Source organism: Cavia porcellus, unplaced genomic scaffold (genome assembly GCF_034190915.1).
Source record: "Cavia porcellus strain 051 isolate PalLab524CR breed Dunkin Hartley unplaced genomic scaffold, mCavPor4.1 scaffold_3, whole genome shotgun sequence".
In the NCBI taxonomy this organism is placed as follows: Eukaryota; Metazoa; Chordata; class Mammalia; order Rodentia; family Caviidae; genus Cavia; species Cavia porcellus.
This window is the reverse complement of record NW_026947486.1, coordinates 79,517,082-79,531,672: the sequence shown is the minus strand read 5'-3', so window position 1 is coordinate 79,531,672 and position 14,591 is coordinate 79,517,082. Positions and strand designations below refer to the sequence as shown.

General features: G+C 37.1%; 1 protein-coding gene across 2 annotated transcripts in view; it reads right to left on the bottom strand.

Moving 5' to 3' along the window:
• Wdr44 (WD repeat domain 44) overlaps nt 1-3,215 on the bottom strand; it is a 93,100-nt gene extending 89,885 nt beyond the window's left edge. The window contains exons 1-2 of one of the 2 annotated variants that reach the window (XM_063246312.1): nt 3,092-3,215; nt 2,617-2,812 (exon numbers count right to left, since the gene is read on the bottom strand). In XM_063246312.1, the coding sequence (XP_063102382.1) occupies nt 2,617-2,693 (77 nt within the window). In that variant the 5' untranslated portion in view covers nt 2,694-2,812; nt 3,092-3,215. Of the gene's footprint in view, nt 1-2,616; nt 2,813-3,004 lie in introns of both variants that reach the window. The other variant, XM_063246313.1, reaches the window with a different exon arrangement.
• Nucleotides 3,216-14,591: the final 11,376 nt, after the last annotated feature.

Here is a 14,591-nt window from a genome sequence, read left to right as displayed (position 1 = left end):
TCTTCATATGTAAAATTGGAGATAAGAATAAGGAAACTGGACCTAAAGTATTGATCAAAATAAAACTTTATAATATGGTATAAATTACAAACCTGAGCAAGATGGAATGATTGATCACTAGAAAAGTAGGCTGTAATGGACTCGAAACTCTTTCCATAAAAACTGAGCTGTTTTTTAACTTATTAAAATTGCTTTCAAAGAGTGGATTAATGCAGAAGATAACACTGAAGGGCAATGTTAGAAATGAAACAACTTCAGGAAATGAATTATTGTATGTGAATTTTGCTGATTAACAAAACATAGGAGATTGCCTCTCATCTGCCTACTCAGTTTACTACAATTTGGTCAAATGGTCTGAGCATTTGCTGACAGTCAACAGCAAAAAACATTTCTTAAAGTGTCCAAATTCCATCCATCATTCTTAAGAGTTTGTACAGCATTCCACTCTAGTTCATGACAAGGGACAGAAGACATTTGTGATGACCAAATACTGGCTGATGCCATCTGATTCCACAAATCAGGATTTCTTAATGTATTTCTAGGTTGTTAGCTGCCAATCCAAGTTTGTTCACAGTGCCTTAAGCAAATGAAAAAAATCTATCATAAAAGAGAGCAGAAAATGTAAATGATGTCACCTCATTTCTGTCCTCTTAACATGCTGGTTCTTCTCAGATGCACTTTTGCAGATGAGCCAATATTCTTCTAAATCCTCTCACACATGTGGACATGAAATCCAGACAGACACTATATAGTTTTATCCACAGAGCTCTCAATATGTCATATTTGGACAGGCTGGAGATAAAATTAGGAAGCTGGATCCTAAGGGACCTTCTTTTCCTTTTAAACTTTTCACGGAGTAGTACCAAAATATTAAAGTGCATGAGAAGCTATATTATCTCAGGGGGAAGTGACTATCAGTTCTATCAGAATGACTCATCCAGTTCAGATAAGTAAAATGGTCCAAATTCTGCATATGTCCTCCCAAAGTAAGCACTACATAAAGTCAATAAATTTGCTCATGACAAGAAAGGAATGAATATTCCACTGTATTCCCTCAGTCAGGTATTGGATTAAACAGTTCACACAGGTCCTAAGAGAACTGTCATTTGAGGTTAAACTTATTTTATTCTATGAAAAAGAACCATTTACACATAACTATAAATTGCTAACAATCATGCTATTTCCTTTCTCATTTCCAGTACTCATATAAAGTACTTGAGTAGTCAGTCTTATAACCTAAATTGACAGTATTATTTTTAAAGGAAAACCACACACCAAAAATTTTAATTTCAAGGGAACCCAACATATTCAAAAATCCAAACATTAACAGTTAACTTCTCTCAGATACTGAACTTTGGAGATTCAGTGCCATCTCAACATTGGTTAATACCACCCAAAAAAATCTCACAACGGTGATATGAGGTGAGTGGAAACACATTTGTGCCATTTATTAGCATATACTTCTGATTTTATTCCTGTAATTTCTGAGACATTGTTGTGTATAATGTATATTAGGTTTTAGAACAAATTCTAGAATGTACTGATAACTTCATTTGCATCAAACGGTATTTCTCCGGCGGTGCAAGCTACTGAACTCCAAGAACCACATTAGCGATTTACACTAACATACAAATTTTACCATTTCTCAAGTTCTTACAAGCAGGAAAATCATTTTGCTGTCTCTAGTTCTACACACTTATGAAGAGTTTGCCAAAATCGCTTTAAACGCTATCTCAACTTTCGGAAGTGGAGCAGTGCTAAGTAGAACTTGTGGTTAAGTGAACCATTCCAATTACTGTACTTTCAGAATCACCCATATTAATCACCACTAAAACATCTTGCCGAATTTGATGAAGGACACAAAGCTGGAGCTTTCCTTCCATGCACCAAATTACTCAGCAATTGCTTTACTTCTGTAGTCGGTTGTGTACAGTACATTAACATACTTTTACCCTTTTAGACCACATCATTCTTAATGGTAAGGACCTTGTCTTCGATTTCCTTTGCCTTTCGGTAAGGTGCTATTTTAGTAAAACAGCTGATCTAGAGTATAACAGCTAAAAGACTTCCTTCAGTAAATATCCAACCTTTCCCCCGCTCCTTTTCTGTGCAAAGAAAAGTGGACGGCAAATAAGAGTTCTAACCACCTCCGAAACAAATAGGTAAGTTAGCAGTGAAAGGAAGAGGAGGAGGAGGAGGGAAAAAAAAAAAAAAAAAAAACGGGGAAGTGTAAATTTTCCCGGCCGCTAATTTAATCTATGGTCCCCGGGGCCAAAACAGATGTTTGAAAGGTAAACTCGGAACCCCAAGAATCCAAGTCTCTGATTCTCCGGCACGTTAAACTGTCCCAGTGAAGAAGTCAGGAAAAGGGGACCCAAGACAGTCCCTAGGGCCATTCACTAGGGAAAGGGGAGGGTGATTCTTGAGGTGGGCGCTTCGTCCTCCTCCAATGCACCCAGCCCTAAAGGAGCCCCAGGTCTGGGTTCCGAAGTGCTACAGTGAGGCTAGAGAAACCAGCGGTGGCAGTCACAGCAGGACTTGGGAGAGAAGGGAAAGGGGCAGGAAAAGGCACTGGACTGGAATGCCTGGCTTCTGGGCTATAGCTCAGCTACTTACCCTAACGGGTAGCCGACCCCTAGGTGCACATCTTCAGGGGCATCATAGAATTCCTCAGTGTCGCTTTCCGACGCCATTTATAGGACACACCCGCGGTGTGGGGGCCGGCGCCGCCTGGAGGAAGGGTGACTCTCCGGTCTCCTCTTCGTCGTCCTCCACCCCAGCGAGACTGTGGGAAGGTAGGTCCCAGGCGAAGCTGAAGAGGGAATAGTGGGGAGCTGGTTAGGGACAGGGGACTGCCCTGAGGAGAGGGGTCGAGGGGATAGAGCGGCCGCCCAAAGAGGAGGCAGTGGGTCCAGGGACTGTTGCTGCCGCCGCTCCCACCGATAGGTGTATAAGGAGCGTGAGAGAAGAGGCCGTGGCTCTTAGTGGGGGAGGGCATGAGTACCAGCGACAGCGGCTCCAATTGCTCCTGCAGCAGCGATTACAGCAGCTGGGAGAGCGACTTGCCCGCAAAATACCGACGCGCACCTACCCTCGCGAGACTTGGCGGGGAGGGGGCGTTAGAGCGTAGGCGGGGCGAAGATGTGGCGGGGGCGGTCCCAGAACCGCAGCGTTCTGATTACTTATGCTCCAGAAGCCTATCAAAATGGCGCAAGCGCGTTGAGGGTATTCGGCGAAGCCGGAAGTAGCGGAGAAGGGATAGGGTGAGCCTCTTGAAGGGAGGAGTTTAGGAGCTACGTAGGACAAGTTTGAAGACTGGTTGTGCGCTCTCCAAGCATAGGTAGGGTCTGAAGTAAGTTTTTTTCTGTACTGACCCTTTTTAACTCTACATTTACAAACAGAAGTCTTTTAAGCGGAATGATTTTAGAGTCTGCTTTTTTTCCTTGTAAGGAAATGCTGTCCGGAAAAGTTAGTGTGGGCATTTTGGTTCATACAGTACTTTCTTTGTTTTATCCGAGCCTGGAAAAACCCACCCCAGTTGAATTGGAGGTCTACCCTTCTAGCATTGCAAGAATAACCTGCTGTACTCACAAGATCTCTAGTTGAGATCCTTGGATATAATTTGGAAAACCAGAGAGTGGGGTCCGTGTGAAATACACGTAAAGTGTGCCAGTTCCATAAAGTAATGATGGATTTATTGATGGAGCTGAGCCAGCATAAGGCCTCCAGTTACCTTTTCTCTATTCTACCTACCGTTGGCCATACTTAAAGAGTCTTGAGAAACTTTTACATATTGCCCAAAATGTGTGTTAGCCAGATATTTTATGTTGACAGATAATCAATGCAACGCTGAGATAATAACTAACTTCTGATCCTTGCCCGATATCCAAAATAGATGGTATTTCTTAAATGACCAGTGTTTTTGAGCATTTTTTATATATTTGCTTAACAGCTACTAAATATATGAAAAAAAGTTCAACAGCACTGGTCACTCAAGAAATACACATTAAAATAACACTGAGGATTGCATCTCACTTCAGAACGAATAGCTATCATCAAGAAATCAATATTAAATACTGGTGAGGATGCAGAGAAACAGGAGACCTTCTCCTTGATGGGAGTATAAACTGGTGCAATCACTATGAAAATCACTATGGAGATTCCTCAAAAAAACAAAAAACAAAAAACAAAAAAACTAGAGGTTCCATTTGACCCAGTTGTTCCCCTTTTAGGTATCTGCCCAAAAGAATTAAAAGCATCACCACAGTGGTATATGCATATGTATGTTTGTAACAGCACAATTTATAGTAGCTAAATTTTGGAAACAAACCATGTGCCTATCAAAAGATGAATGGACAAAGAAAATGTATTTATGTACAATGTAGTACTATGCTAGCTATATCCATTTTTGTATAAATGATTCAAATTTATCCTAAGAATAAATACTTCAAGACCATAATCTCCCTCCCCCCTCCACCAGCGGTTGAATTCATGACCTTGTGCTTGCCAGGCAGGCTTGTGCCACTAAGCTAAATCCTTAGCCCTAAGACCGTAATATTAAGTGAAGTAAATTAGGCACACTAGTTTAAATATTGTGTTGTTTCTCTTGTGCGAGAAACCTAAAGGGTAAATAAGGAGCATAATGGAGGGTAGATTAGAAAAAGAATAGAAGGAAAAATGGAAGTAAAGCTTTCATAAATGAGGAGAGGAAAAAGGATTCAAGGAAGGGAAATGGGACAAAAATTAAGATAATTCCCTATGATGAATGTGATCAATGTGTGACAAATGTGAACTAATAAAAATAAAGCTAAATAAATATGCACATAAAAGAATAAGAAAATAGGTACTTTTTATTTTTTATTGTAGATGATTGCGATACATAATAATTACATTCATTGTGGGAAATTATTACTTCCCACAATGTATCTAAATTCCCATGTATCTAAATTCTTTTTACATTCTCTTTTCCTCTGTAGTCTTTCTTAATGGGTCACTGACCATCAAAGCAATACTCTTTCAATATGACTGTGAGGCATATTTATTTTTCTCCCTCTGAATTTCTACTAGGCTCATTAAGCTGTTTGTACAGCCTCAACTACAGTAAACTCAAGATGGCCACAGGAGAGATGGGACTGGTGCCAGAGGCATAGCCTCAGAGAGACTAGAATGAGATGCTGGAGATCTTCTCAGTAACCTGGATAAGGTCTGATGTGGTCTGTTGGAGTCGCGTAAATTCAAATACCATGTACTGTATATTCTCTGACACCCCAAGGCATTAAGAAGAAAATAGTATAATCAAATGCGTTCATAGGTCAACCTGATTGTCAACCTCATTTAAAAACAGAAACTTAGTCTGCTATGGTGGTGCACACCTGTAATCCCAATGCTTGTGAGGGTGAAGCAGGAAGATCACGAATTCGAGACCAACCTGGTCAATATAGTGAGACCCTACCTCAAAAACAAAACGAAACAACCTTTGGCTTTAGAGCATTTTGGAGTTCAAAAGTAGTGCAATAAGGGCTTCATAGATTTTGAAGAATATAACTGTTCTGATATTTTGAGAATATAACTGTTTTCAAAAGCTAATAATCATGAGGTTTTATAAATTTTAAGAACATTTGTTACATCTTCACAAAAAGGGGTAAGTTGTGAGGTGATTACAGATGTTAATTAACTTGATAAAATCTTTCTACAATGAATACATAGATTAACACATGACATCATGCCCCTAAAATATAGTCAATTATGAGTTGTTGATTAAGTTAGTAAATGCATGGTAATTAATTTCCTACGTATAAAAATTAATTGCAGAGCCAAGAATGTTGGTGCATGCCTGTAATCCCAGCGTTTGGGAGGCTAAGGCAGGAGGATCACTGCTGAGAGTTTGTGGTCATCCTGGACCACATAGCAAGAGCCTGAAAAATAAGGTATCACTGCTGTGTGTGGTGTGACGTGTGCCTGGAATCCCAGCACTCACAAGGCTGAGGCAGGAGGATCCCTGTGAGTTGGAGGCCAGCCTAGGATACATAATGAGTTCAAGGCCCCCCTGAACTATGTAGTACGATCCTGTCTCAAAAAAATAATGTATCTCAGCATGCTTTTTTACTCATTAAGGAAAACAGACTTATTTCTTTATGGATTGTTGAATATATAAAAAGTTATATTTGTAGGATGCTATAACGTCATCTAAAATATATAACTACCCTCAATTTATTTTTTCCTAATTATTTAATGATACATTTGTATTTTCCTTAAAAGCAGGGTTTGTTGTTTTATTTTTGTTTTTTGTTTTGGTGGTGGTAGTACTGGAAATAGGACCCAGGGTCTTCGCACCAAGCTACATTCTCAGACCTTTTTTATTTTTTTGTTTTGAGACAAGGTCTTGGTAAGTCACTGATTTACCCAGACTAGTCTTGAATTTATGATCTACCTACGTCACTCTCCTAGAGTTTGGGGATTACAGGCATAAAAGTAGTTCCTGAGCTGGGTTTAGTGGTGTATGTCTGTAATCCTAGGTACTTGTGAGTCTGAGGCAGGAAGATCTGGAGTTCAAGGCCATTTTGGACAATATAGGGAGATTCTGCCTCAAGAAAAAAAAAAAGAATTCCAAAGAGTAAACCATAAAAGATATATTTTTTTCTATAGAGATACTAACCCCTTTGCATATGAAACCAAATTTTTTTAAAGTGTCACATACAGCAACAACTCTTTTACTTCCATGAATATGTACTACAGTATTTGTCATCATGCACTATTATAGGTGCCAACTATAATTAAAAGATGAAAAACTCAACTTAATTCTTATCTTCTAAGAGCTCACAATCTAGCAGTAGAAAAAAATATGGAATCCTACCTCGAAGTTTTGTTTCAATATACATTACCATTTCTCTTGGACCTTTTAAGGTTAGCTAAACATTATACTTAGGGAAAGTCAAAAGGAGCCAGGTGCCTTGGTACATGCTTGTAATCCCACCTGCCCACAACAAGTTTGGGTCTAGTTAGGGCAACTTAGTAAGACTCTGTCTCAAATAAAATAATAAAAAGGCTTAAACATAGCTTATTATGAGGCCTTGGGAGATTTCACAGTACATAAAACAAAGCAAGTAAACAAAAAGTCAAAGTGGAATAGAAGTGATAAGCTAATAAATATTCAAAGTTATTTGAATTGTCTGAAATATTTTATTAGTTGTATGAAAAAATTAATTGCCAGTAATCCCAAAGCATAATATGCATTCTATTCAGCATTTTTAGAGATGTCAGAATGTTTTTTTTACCTGTAACATCTGTTCTTGAGTTGTAAAGCATCAGGTCTTAGATGTAATCTGATCAAAAGTTTTGAAGCTTTTCTTTGTATTAGAAATGTAACTCTTTAGTCAAATTAATTAATTAGTAATTTCATGCAAAAGTTCATATATAAAAATAAAATGTGTCTATTTGAAGTGGTGATACCATACTTCAGATCTCTGCTTGCTTGGTCTTCCCTGTGAATCCAGGATAGCCCTAAGTTTTTATAAAACAAATAACAAAAGAAATGGAAAACTATTGCTGTAGAGCAAGAGGGTAGCAAATTATGGCCCACACTATTTTTATTAATAATTTTATTGGAATATAACCAGCCTGTTTGTCTGTTTGTTTGTAGGCTGTTTTCATGCATAGTTGAGTTGCGAGAACATACTATGTGGCCAGCAAAGACCAAAATACGTACTGTCAGCCTCTTATAGAACATTTTTGCTAATTCTTAATCCATAAGACACTATTTTCTAGAGTGTCCCAGAACTCAGAATTTTCTCAAATTAGATGAGTATTTGAATTAGTTTTACAACAGGATTATATGATGCTACAGAATCATACATATATACAAAAATACTGTTAAAAATTTTCTTCACTTGTTTCATTCCCAATACTATAAAAGGTATGTAAGTCTAAGGCTAAAGTGGGTTCAAAAAAATTTTACAGGGGGCTGGGGATTTAGCTCAGCGGCATAAGCACCTGCCTTGCAAGCAGGCAGTCATGAGTTCGCTCTCCGGTACCGATAAAAAGGAAAAAGACAAAATAAATTTTATATATAGCTAGTTTTCTTATCTATGTAGCAAAAACTCTATTCTCCAAAGGTAGAAGTCACAGACAATAGCAGAGCTTCTCCACGTGTGCTTGCTTTCTTGTCTTGACAAGAATAGTACAAGCTGTCTATATCCTTAAGGCCAGTTTTTTCCAAACCCTAGGGCTATCAGTCAGAACATCAGTGATCAAAGTAGTTATAATACATGTAGCCCTTTGTGACAAATAAGCAAAAGTACTTACTTAGAGAAAGAAATTATGGACACAGGTGATTTAAGATATAATATGACATGAAAAGATTTAATGTTGCAATTTCTGGGAGTATTTTTGGATTTTTGAAGGCTTAGAAACCGTGAAAAAAATATTCTGAAGCTGCCAGTATTTTTCAGGGCCAAAATAACATTTAAAGTCATCAACCCCCAATTATCTGTTTCAAAGGTCAGATCTGAGCTTGGCTGTACAAGTTTGTACCTTCAGCACTGAGGTAGGAGGATCACCATGAACCTGAGGCCAGCCTGGACTGCAAAATAAGTTCAAGGCCAGTCTGAACTAGATAGTTGCTATCTCAATACCCACCCCCCGCATCAAAGTTCAGTTGTGTTATAGGTTATAATAGTAAATACTGTACTGTATTCAAAAATTGCTTCTATTTGATTTTGGAATCTTTATGTTTTTCAACCAGTCTACCTTCTCAATGATGTTTAGTATTGTGAATGTTAAAATGAGTTTTTACATCTTTGAGTATGTAAAAACTGAAAGTAGAGAGTGTAAAAATATGTTAAGAGATACAGAGAAGCCAGCCTGTGGTTTAAAATATGTTATTACTGAGTAATGGAATATATGTAGCCATGCACTACTGTTCAAGACTCTGGGAGAAAGCTAACCAGAAAAAAGGAATCTGTTAGTTTGCATGATCAAAGACCATTGTAATTACTATACTGGAAAATAATTTATACATAAAGTTTGCTTATACACAATTTCATCAGCTAGAAACATTAGGTGAAAGCAGAAAACTACACTTAACTGACTCAAGCCATGTAGGATTATACAAAATACAAATAATCATGCCTCATATTTGTCATCTATCTCAGTTTATTGTGTTTTAAGTCCTGACTGTCCACTAGCATTAGGTACAACTTTCAGTCTGATTCCAGATAACCCTCTCACCACTGTTTCATAACTCACAAGCTGCAACCCTTTGCATATCCACTTCCACAAGTAAACTTCAGGTCTTTTTCAAAATAGTGTGCCATATTAATTATGTTACTTACATATTTTCTAACCATTTAGCATGTGTAAAACTATGCCACCATTTTATTAGGTTCATATCTTTTTGTGTATCATGTAGTTCACTGAATTTTCCCCCCATAAACCTTGTGGTTTTTATTGAATAATTTTGCACAGTGGAGTGATTTTGAGGAAAGTATGTATCATCTTTCAGAGAACAGACCATAGTACAGATGAAGTACTTTTAGACATGGCTGCATTCAGGGGCAAAGGTATGTCAACACTCTGTTTCTGTCTTTTTTTAAAAAAATCTCTATGTGGTTTGCCTAAAATTTTCTTATTTCAGATAGCTTTCTTGTAGTTAGTAAAGATGGCTGCAAGCAACTTCAGTTTATGATATATGTTTCAACTCATAGAGATTTTGGTCCATGATTGGTTGGCTCCAAGGCAGTGCAGCATGCAGTGCAGTGTAGAGGAGAAACAGTTCATGATATGGCAGGCAGGAAGCATGGCTGGATAAAGGGAGAAGGCATATATACTGTTCTACAGTGACCCACCTCTTCCCCCAGGCTTCACCTTCCAATATCACATACAGCTGTAAACTCATTAGTGTGCAATACAGTATCACACATCTGAGATCAATCATCACACACCTATGATCATGTATCACACATCCATGATCAAGTCACCTTCCTAAAACCCCACCTACAAGTACATGCCAGCATAAATAGGTGGAGAAGGAGAAGAAGGACATTGTTGCTTGTTGCATTGTTGTGTTGAGGCATTGTGGCATTGTGAATTCTCCTACGATGAGATCGGACGCATTCAGGGTGGTATGGCCATAGTGTGGGTTCTCCTATGAGTTGCTGTTTGAGCAGTTAGATTCTCTTAGAGAAGCTGTGGTCTTCACATCGAGCATTGCTTCCTGGCTCCATAGGGGAAAACGAGTGCCTCTTGGTCTGCAGGATGAACTCGTCACACTGGCCTCCTGGCATGTACTCAGCTGTGCTTGTGGTCGGAGGAACTCGGGGCCTCCGTGTCGCTGAGGATGGCTGTGATGCTTTACAGGACAGCCCTGGTCTTTTGGTGAGTGTGACTTTGCAGCTCCGGCATAGAACCCTCATCCCACCAGCACAGCTCCTTCACCCTGCTGGCATAGACTTTCTGGCTTCCACCACTGACCTTTGGGCCTTGCAGGCATGGATTCGTAAAAGAGACTGGCGTGAGTCCTTCTTGTGGGCTCTGAACCTCTAGTTGGACTCGTGGGAGGCATTGTCATGAGCTCTTGGTTTTTATCTGGACTCATGTGGGACATTGCTGTGGGATTTAGGCCCTTGATTAAATATTCTGTGTCTTTGGTTTTGCAGATAGTTTTCCTGCGGTTACTTGTGTTAACTCCTGGTGACCATTACAAAAATAATATTATAAACCCCATGTCCTGATTCTAATTGTTCTCTGCACAACCCCTAACTACAACATCAAGTCTGAGTCAGTTAATTCCCTGCCACACAGCAGTCAGGGAGAGATTATCATGATTATTTTCTTTGCTAAGACTGCATGAGGTATTCATTGAGTATTTTTTCCAAGGAAAGGAGTCATACAGGAACAACATACTTACTATAAGTTATGAAGAAATACGTTCCTAACTTCATTGGCATCACAAGAACTTATTGTGTGTTAAATAAAAACATGTTATGGAATGTTGTATATATAATAATCTTATTGGTGTAAAATCATGAATCAATCTGTGTATGTATGAATCAATCTGTATATGTATAGTTATATGTATAGAGAATTCTGGGAGAATATGCACAAAGGGTTGATGGTGACTGACTTTGCTGATTTAAAAAACACAAAATATTTGTGGCTTATTTGTGTAATGACTGGATTTTCTTTTTTAATTTTTTTAAGAGAAAAAAGGACACAGAAAAGAAAAACAAAAAGCAAGAGACAAATAACAACAAACCCAAAACTATAACAGTATAACTATACCAGTAAACTATAACAGTTTTCAAAATAAGATGACAGGAGTTTAACAATGGTACTATTGCATATTGTTACCTTCAAAAGTGTTGTTTACGTTACCAGATACAGACATGTAAAATTGATCTAATCATACGAGTATTAACTGTTCTTTCCAAGAACTAATAGAATTAATAGTATAATCATCTCAGATACCTTATGTGTGTGTATATATATATATACACACACACATATAAACAAATGTATGCCTTAGATTTTTCTACAGTATGTGTTATTTTCTGATGAGGAAAATTTTAAAATATATAACCTGTCATTTATAAGGTAGAATTACATAAACACTAATACCTCAGATTTGTTTCCAGTATAACACCTGCCTATATTTCCTATACCTCTTAGAGTACTATACTGTAATTTCTGAAACAGTTCAATGAATTTTACTAAGAAACTAAACTCAGAAAAAATTACGCACAAGCAAATCTTGTAATGTAACTAGTATAGCAGTAACATCATATTTTCTGCAGGGCAGGCCTAACTCATGCAGAGAATAAGTAATAGTTCTAGAGAACAACGAAATGATGGACCGATGTGAAGCTTCTAAAAGCAAGAGATGAACTTCTAATAATATAGACAAAGTGTAATTTTACTTTGTAAAACAATAAGTATATAAAAAAGGTAAAAATATATGAACTTTATGCTTCAAAAAAATCACTCATGATCATAAACTGTAGAATACTTTTTTTGTAGCTCTCTATCCAGCATATGGCATTTTTGTATTTTTAATTGCTGAAATTTAATGACAAGCATTTATGCAGAAATAGCAGTCAGAGCCTGATACAGATAGACATACACATTCAGCAGCAACAACTAGAATTGTATGGCACTATAGACTGTTTATGTCATTAGAATTCATATTTGGAAATCTAATCCCCAATGTGATAATATTTGAAGATGGAAGAAACTTGAAAGGTTACTAGGACAAGTCTCATATCTCAGGCCTGAATTCCTTCTACAAATGCTTTGCTACATGGTTGTTCAAGGACATGAAACTTACTATTTACCTAATCTTCGGATAACCTCAAATGTGAAATTTTTAAAAATTTTATTTAGCCCAAGTCTGCATTTCTATAACTTCTGTCAACTGGTTGTAGTTTCTGATTACTAAGTTCATACAAAATCTTTCATCCATTTAAAGATAGTTGTCCTAGTCTGTTCTGTCCTTCCATAACCAAATACCTAAGACTAGGTACTCTGTAAAGAGCAGAGATTTATTACAGTTTTAGAGACTGCAAGTCTGAGATTGAGGGTTCCACATTTGATAGGGACTTCATGTTGAGAGGGAAGAAGAGTATGATGGAAAAAAGAAGGGATCAAACATACTTTGATTATAAACCACTCTCCTAATAACTAATCCAGTGCATGATAATAACATTAATCTGTTTCTGAGGATAGCACCTACACGAAACCACATCCATGATTATCAGTTTTCTTTATGTTTTTTATGTTGGGCAGATACACTGATATGTTTACACTGAATGGGATCAAGGACAGGCTTAAATGAGAATTTAAACCACAAAGTTAAGGTATTATGCTAAATATGTATTAACATGTGTGTATATTAAATGTATCCAGCACATATATAGAGTACTTGCTTAGTGATATGTTCTTTGTATCTAATGTAAATATATTATGCTAGAATATTCCTTGAAACTTTCCTAGACAGTTTCATCTGTTATCTCATTCAGTGGTAAATAGTATTGTCATTAAATTAGTGCTTCCTAGGTGCCAAACAATATATTAAGTACTTCATATGTATTATTTCACTTAATTCATATACTATTAGAGGATGATATCGTTACTGTCAACATTGTATAAGTAAGAAGAATTAAGTAGCTTACCCAAGTTTTCACAACTAGTATTTAGTAGCCTGGATTTGAGCCCAAATCAGTCTGAATCCAGAGCCTGAGCTCTTAAGAACTTTAGGATAGGAAAGATCATGTTACTGTCGTTACTTTATAACACTGAAACCTGAGATGGAGTTGTGATATACCTAAGTTAACACTTTGATTTTATTTAATCCTTTCTTTAATTTGCTGTAGATTTATTACCCTATAGCAAATGAGCCATGTTAATGAATAAAATATTGTATCTTAAATAATATTGTAAGTAAGAATTAAAACATGTTTCATATTTTTGCTTTTTTTTCCCTTTTTTGTGACATGCTTTATTTATATTGGTACATCTCACTGTTGTAGGTAGAATTCTAAAATGGCTATCAAGATTCTCACCTCCTGGAATGCATATCTTCTCGGTTATTCATCCAACACTAATCTAGACACCTCTGTGAAGAGATTTTACAGATATAATTGAAATCTCAAATCAGTTGACTTTAAGATTAGGGAGATTATACAAATGGATCTGACTTAATAAAAGGAGCTCTTTGAAAGCAGTTTTCTCTGGCTAGTGGAAAAGAAAAATGTACTCTGGCTGGCTTGGAACAAAGCAAACATCTATGCTATGAGTTGCATATGGTGCTACATGATATGTATTGTGGATAGTCTCAATGAGCTAATAGTGGCTCATGGCCATCAAGGAAATAAGGGCCTTAGTCCTGTGACTGCAGGGAACTAAATTCATTCAATAGTCTAGAGGATGACTTTAAACTCTGGTTGAGGATACAGTTTGATGTGCATCTTGATTTCGGCCTTATGAGACCCTGAGCAGAGAACCCAGCCACAATATACCCAGACTTCTGACTTGCTGTTAAAAGTGAGTTTAAAAAGTGCCATTGTTTTAAACCATCAACCTTGTAGTGATTTGTTATGATTCAATAGAAAACATATACCGGGATACATATTCCTATCCTCCTTACCTCCTCATTAAAAAAACACCAACAGATGTAGGTCATGATAAACAAATGAACTACATCGACAGAGGCTATAGACTTCCTGGAGAAACCCTTGTGTGTGCTTGTGATTAAATGTAACACTGGAGTATAAGGTGTAATGTGACACACAGGAAAATAGTATTCAGAAAAAAGTAACATGCATTTAAAATATGAAAGAAGTGTCTAGTTTCATATACAATGCACTCTCACTTGCAAAATATTGTCCAGAAGTCCAGCAATCTTGCTACCCATATGATGTTAGGGACTGAATGATTTTCCTTTTTAATAAAGTTTTCCATTAAGTGAACATGTCCCTTTGGAACATAAGTTTAATTTTAGTGTTAATTCTTTTTTAATTCCAAGTAAATTTTTAAAGCTTTATTAATGTATAATTGACAAACATTGAATATAATTATGACAATTTGGTAGCGGTATGTTG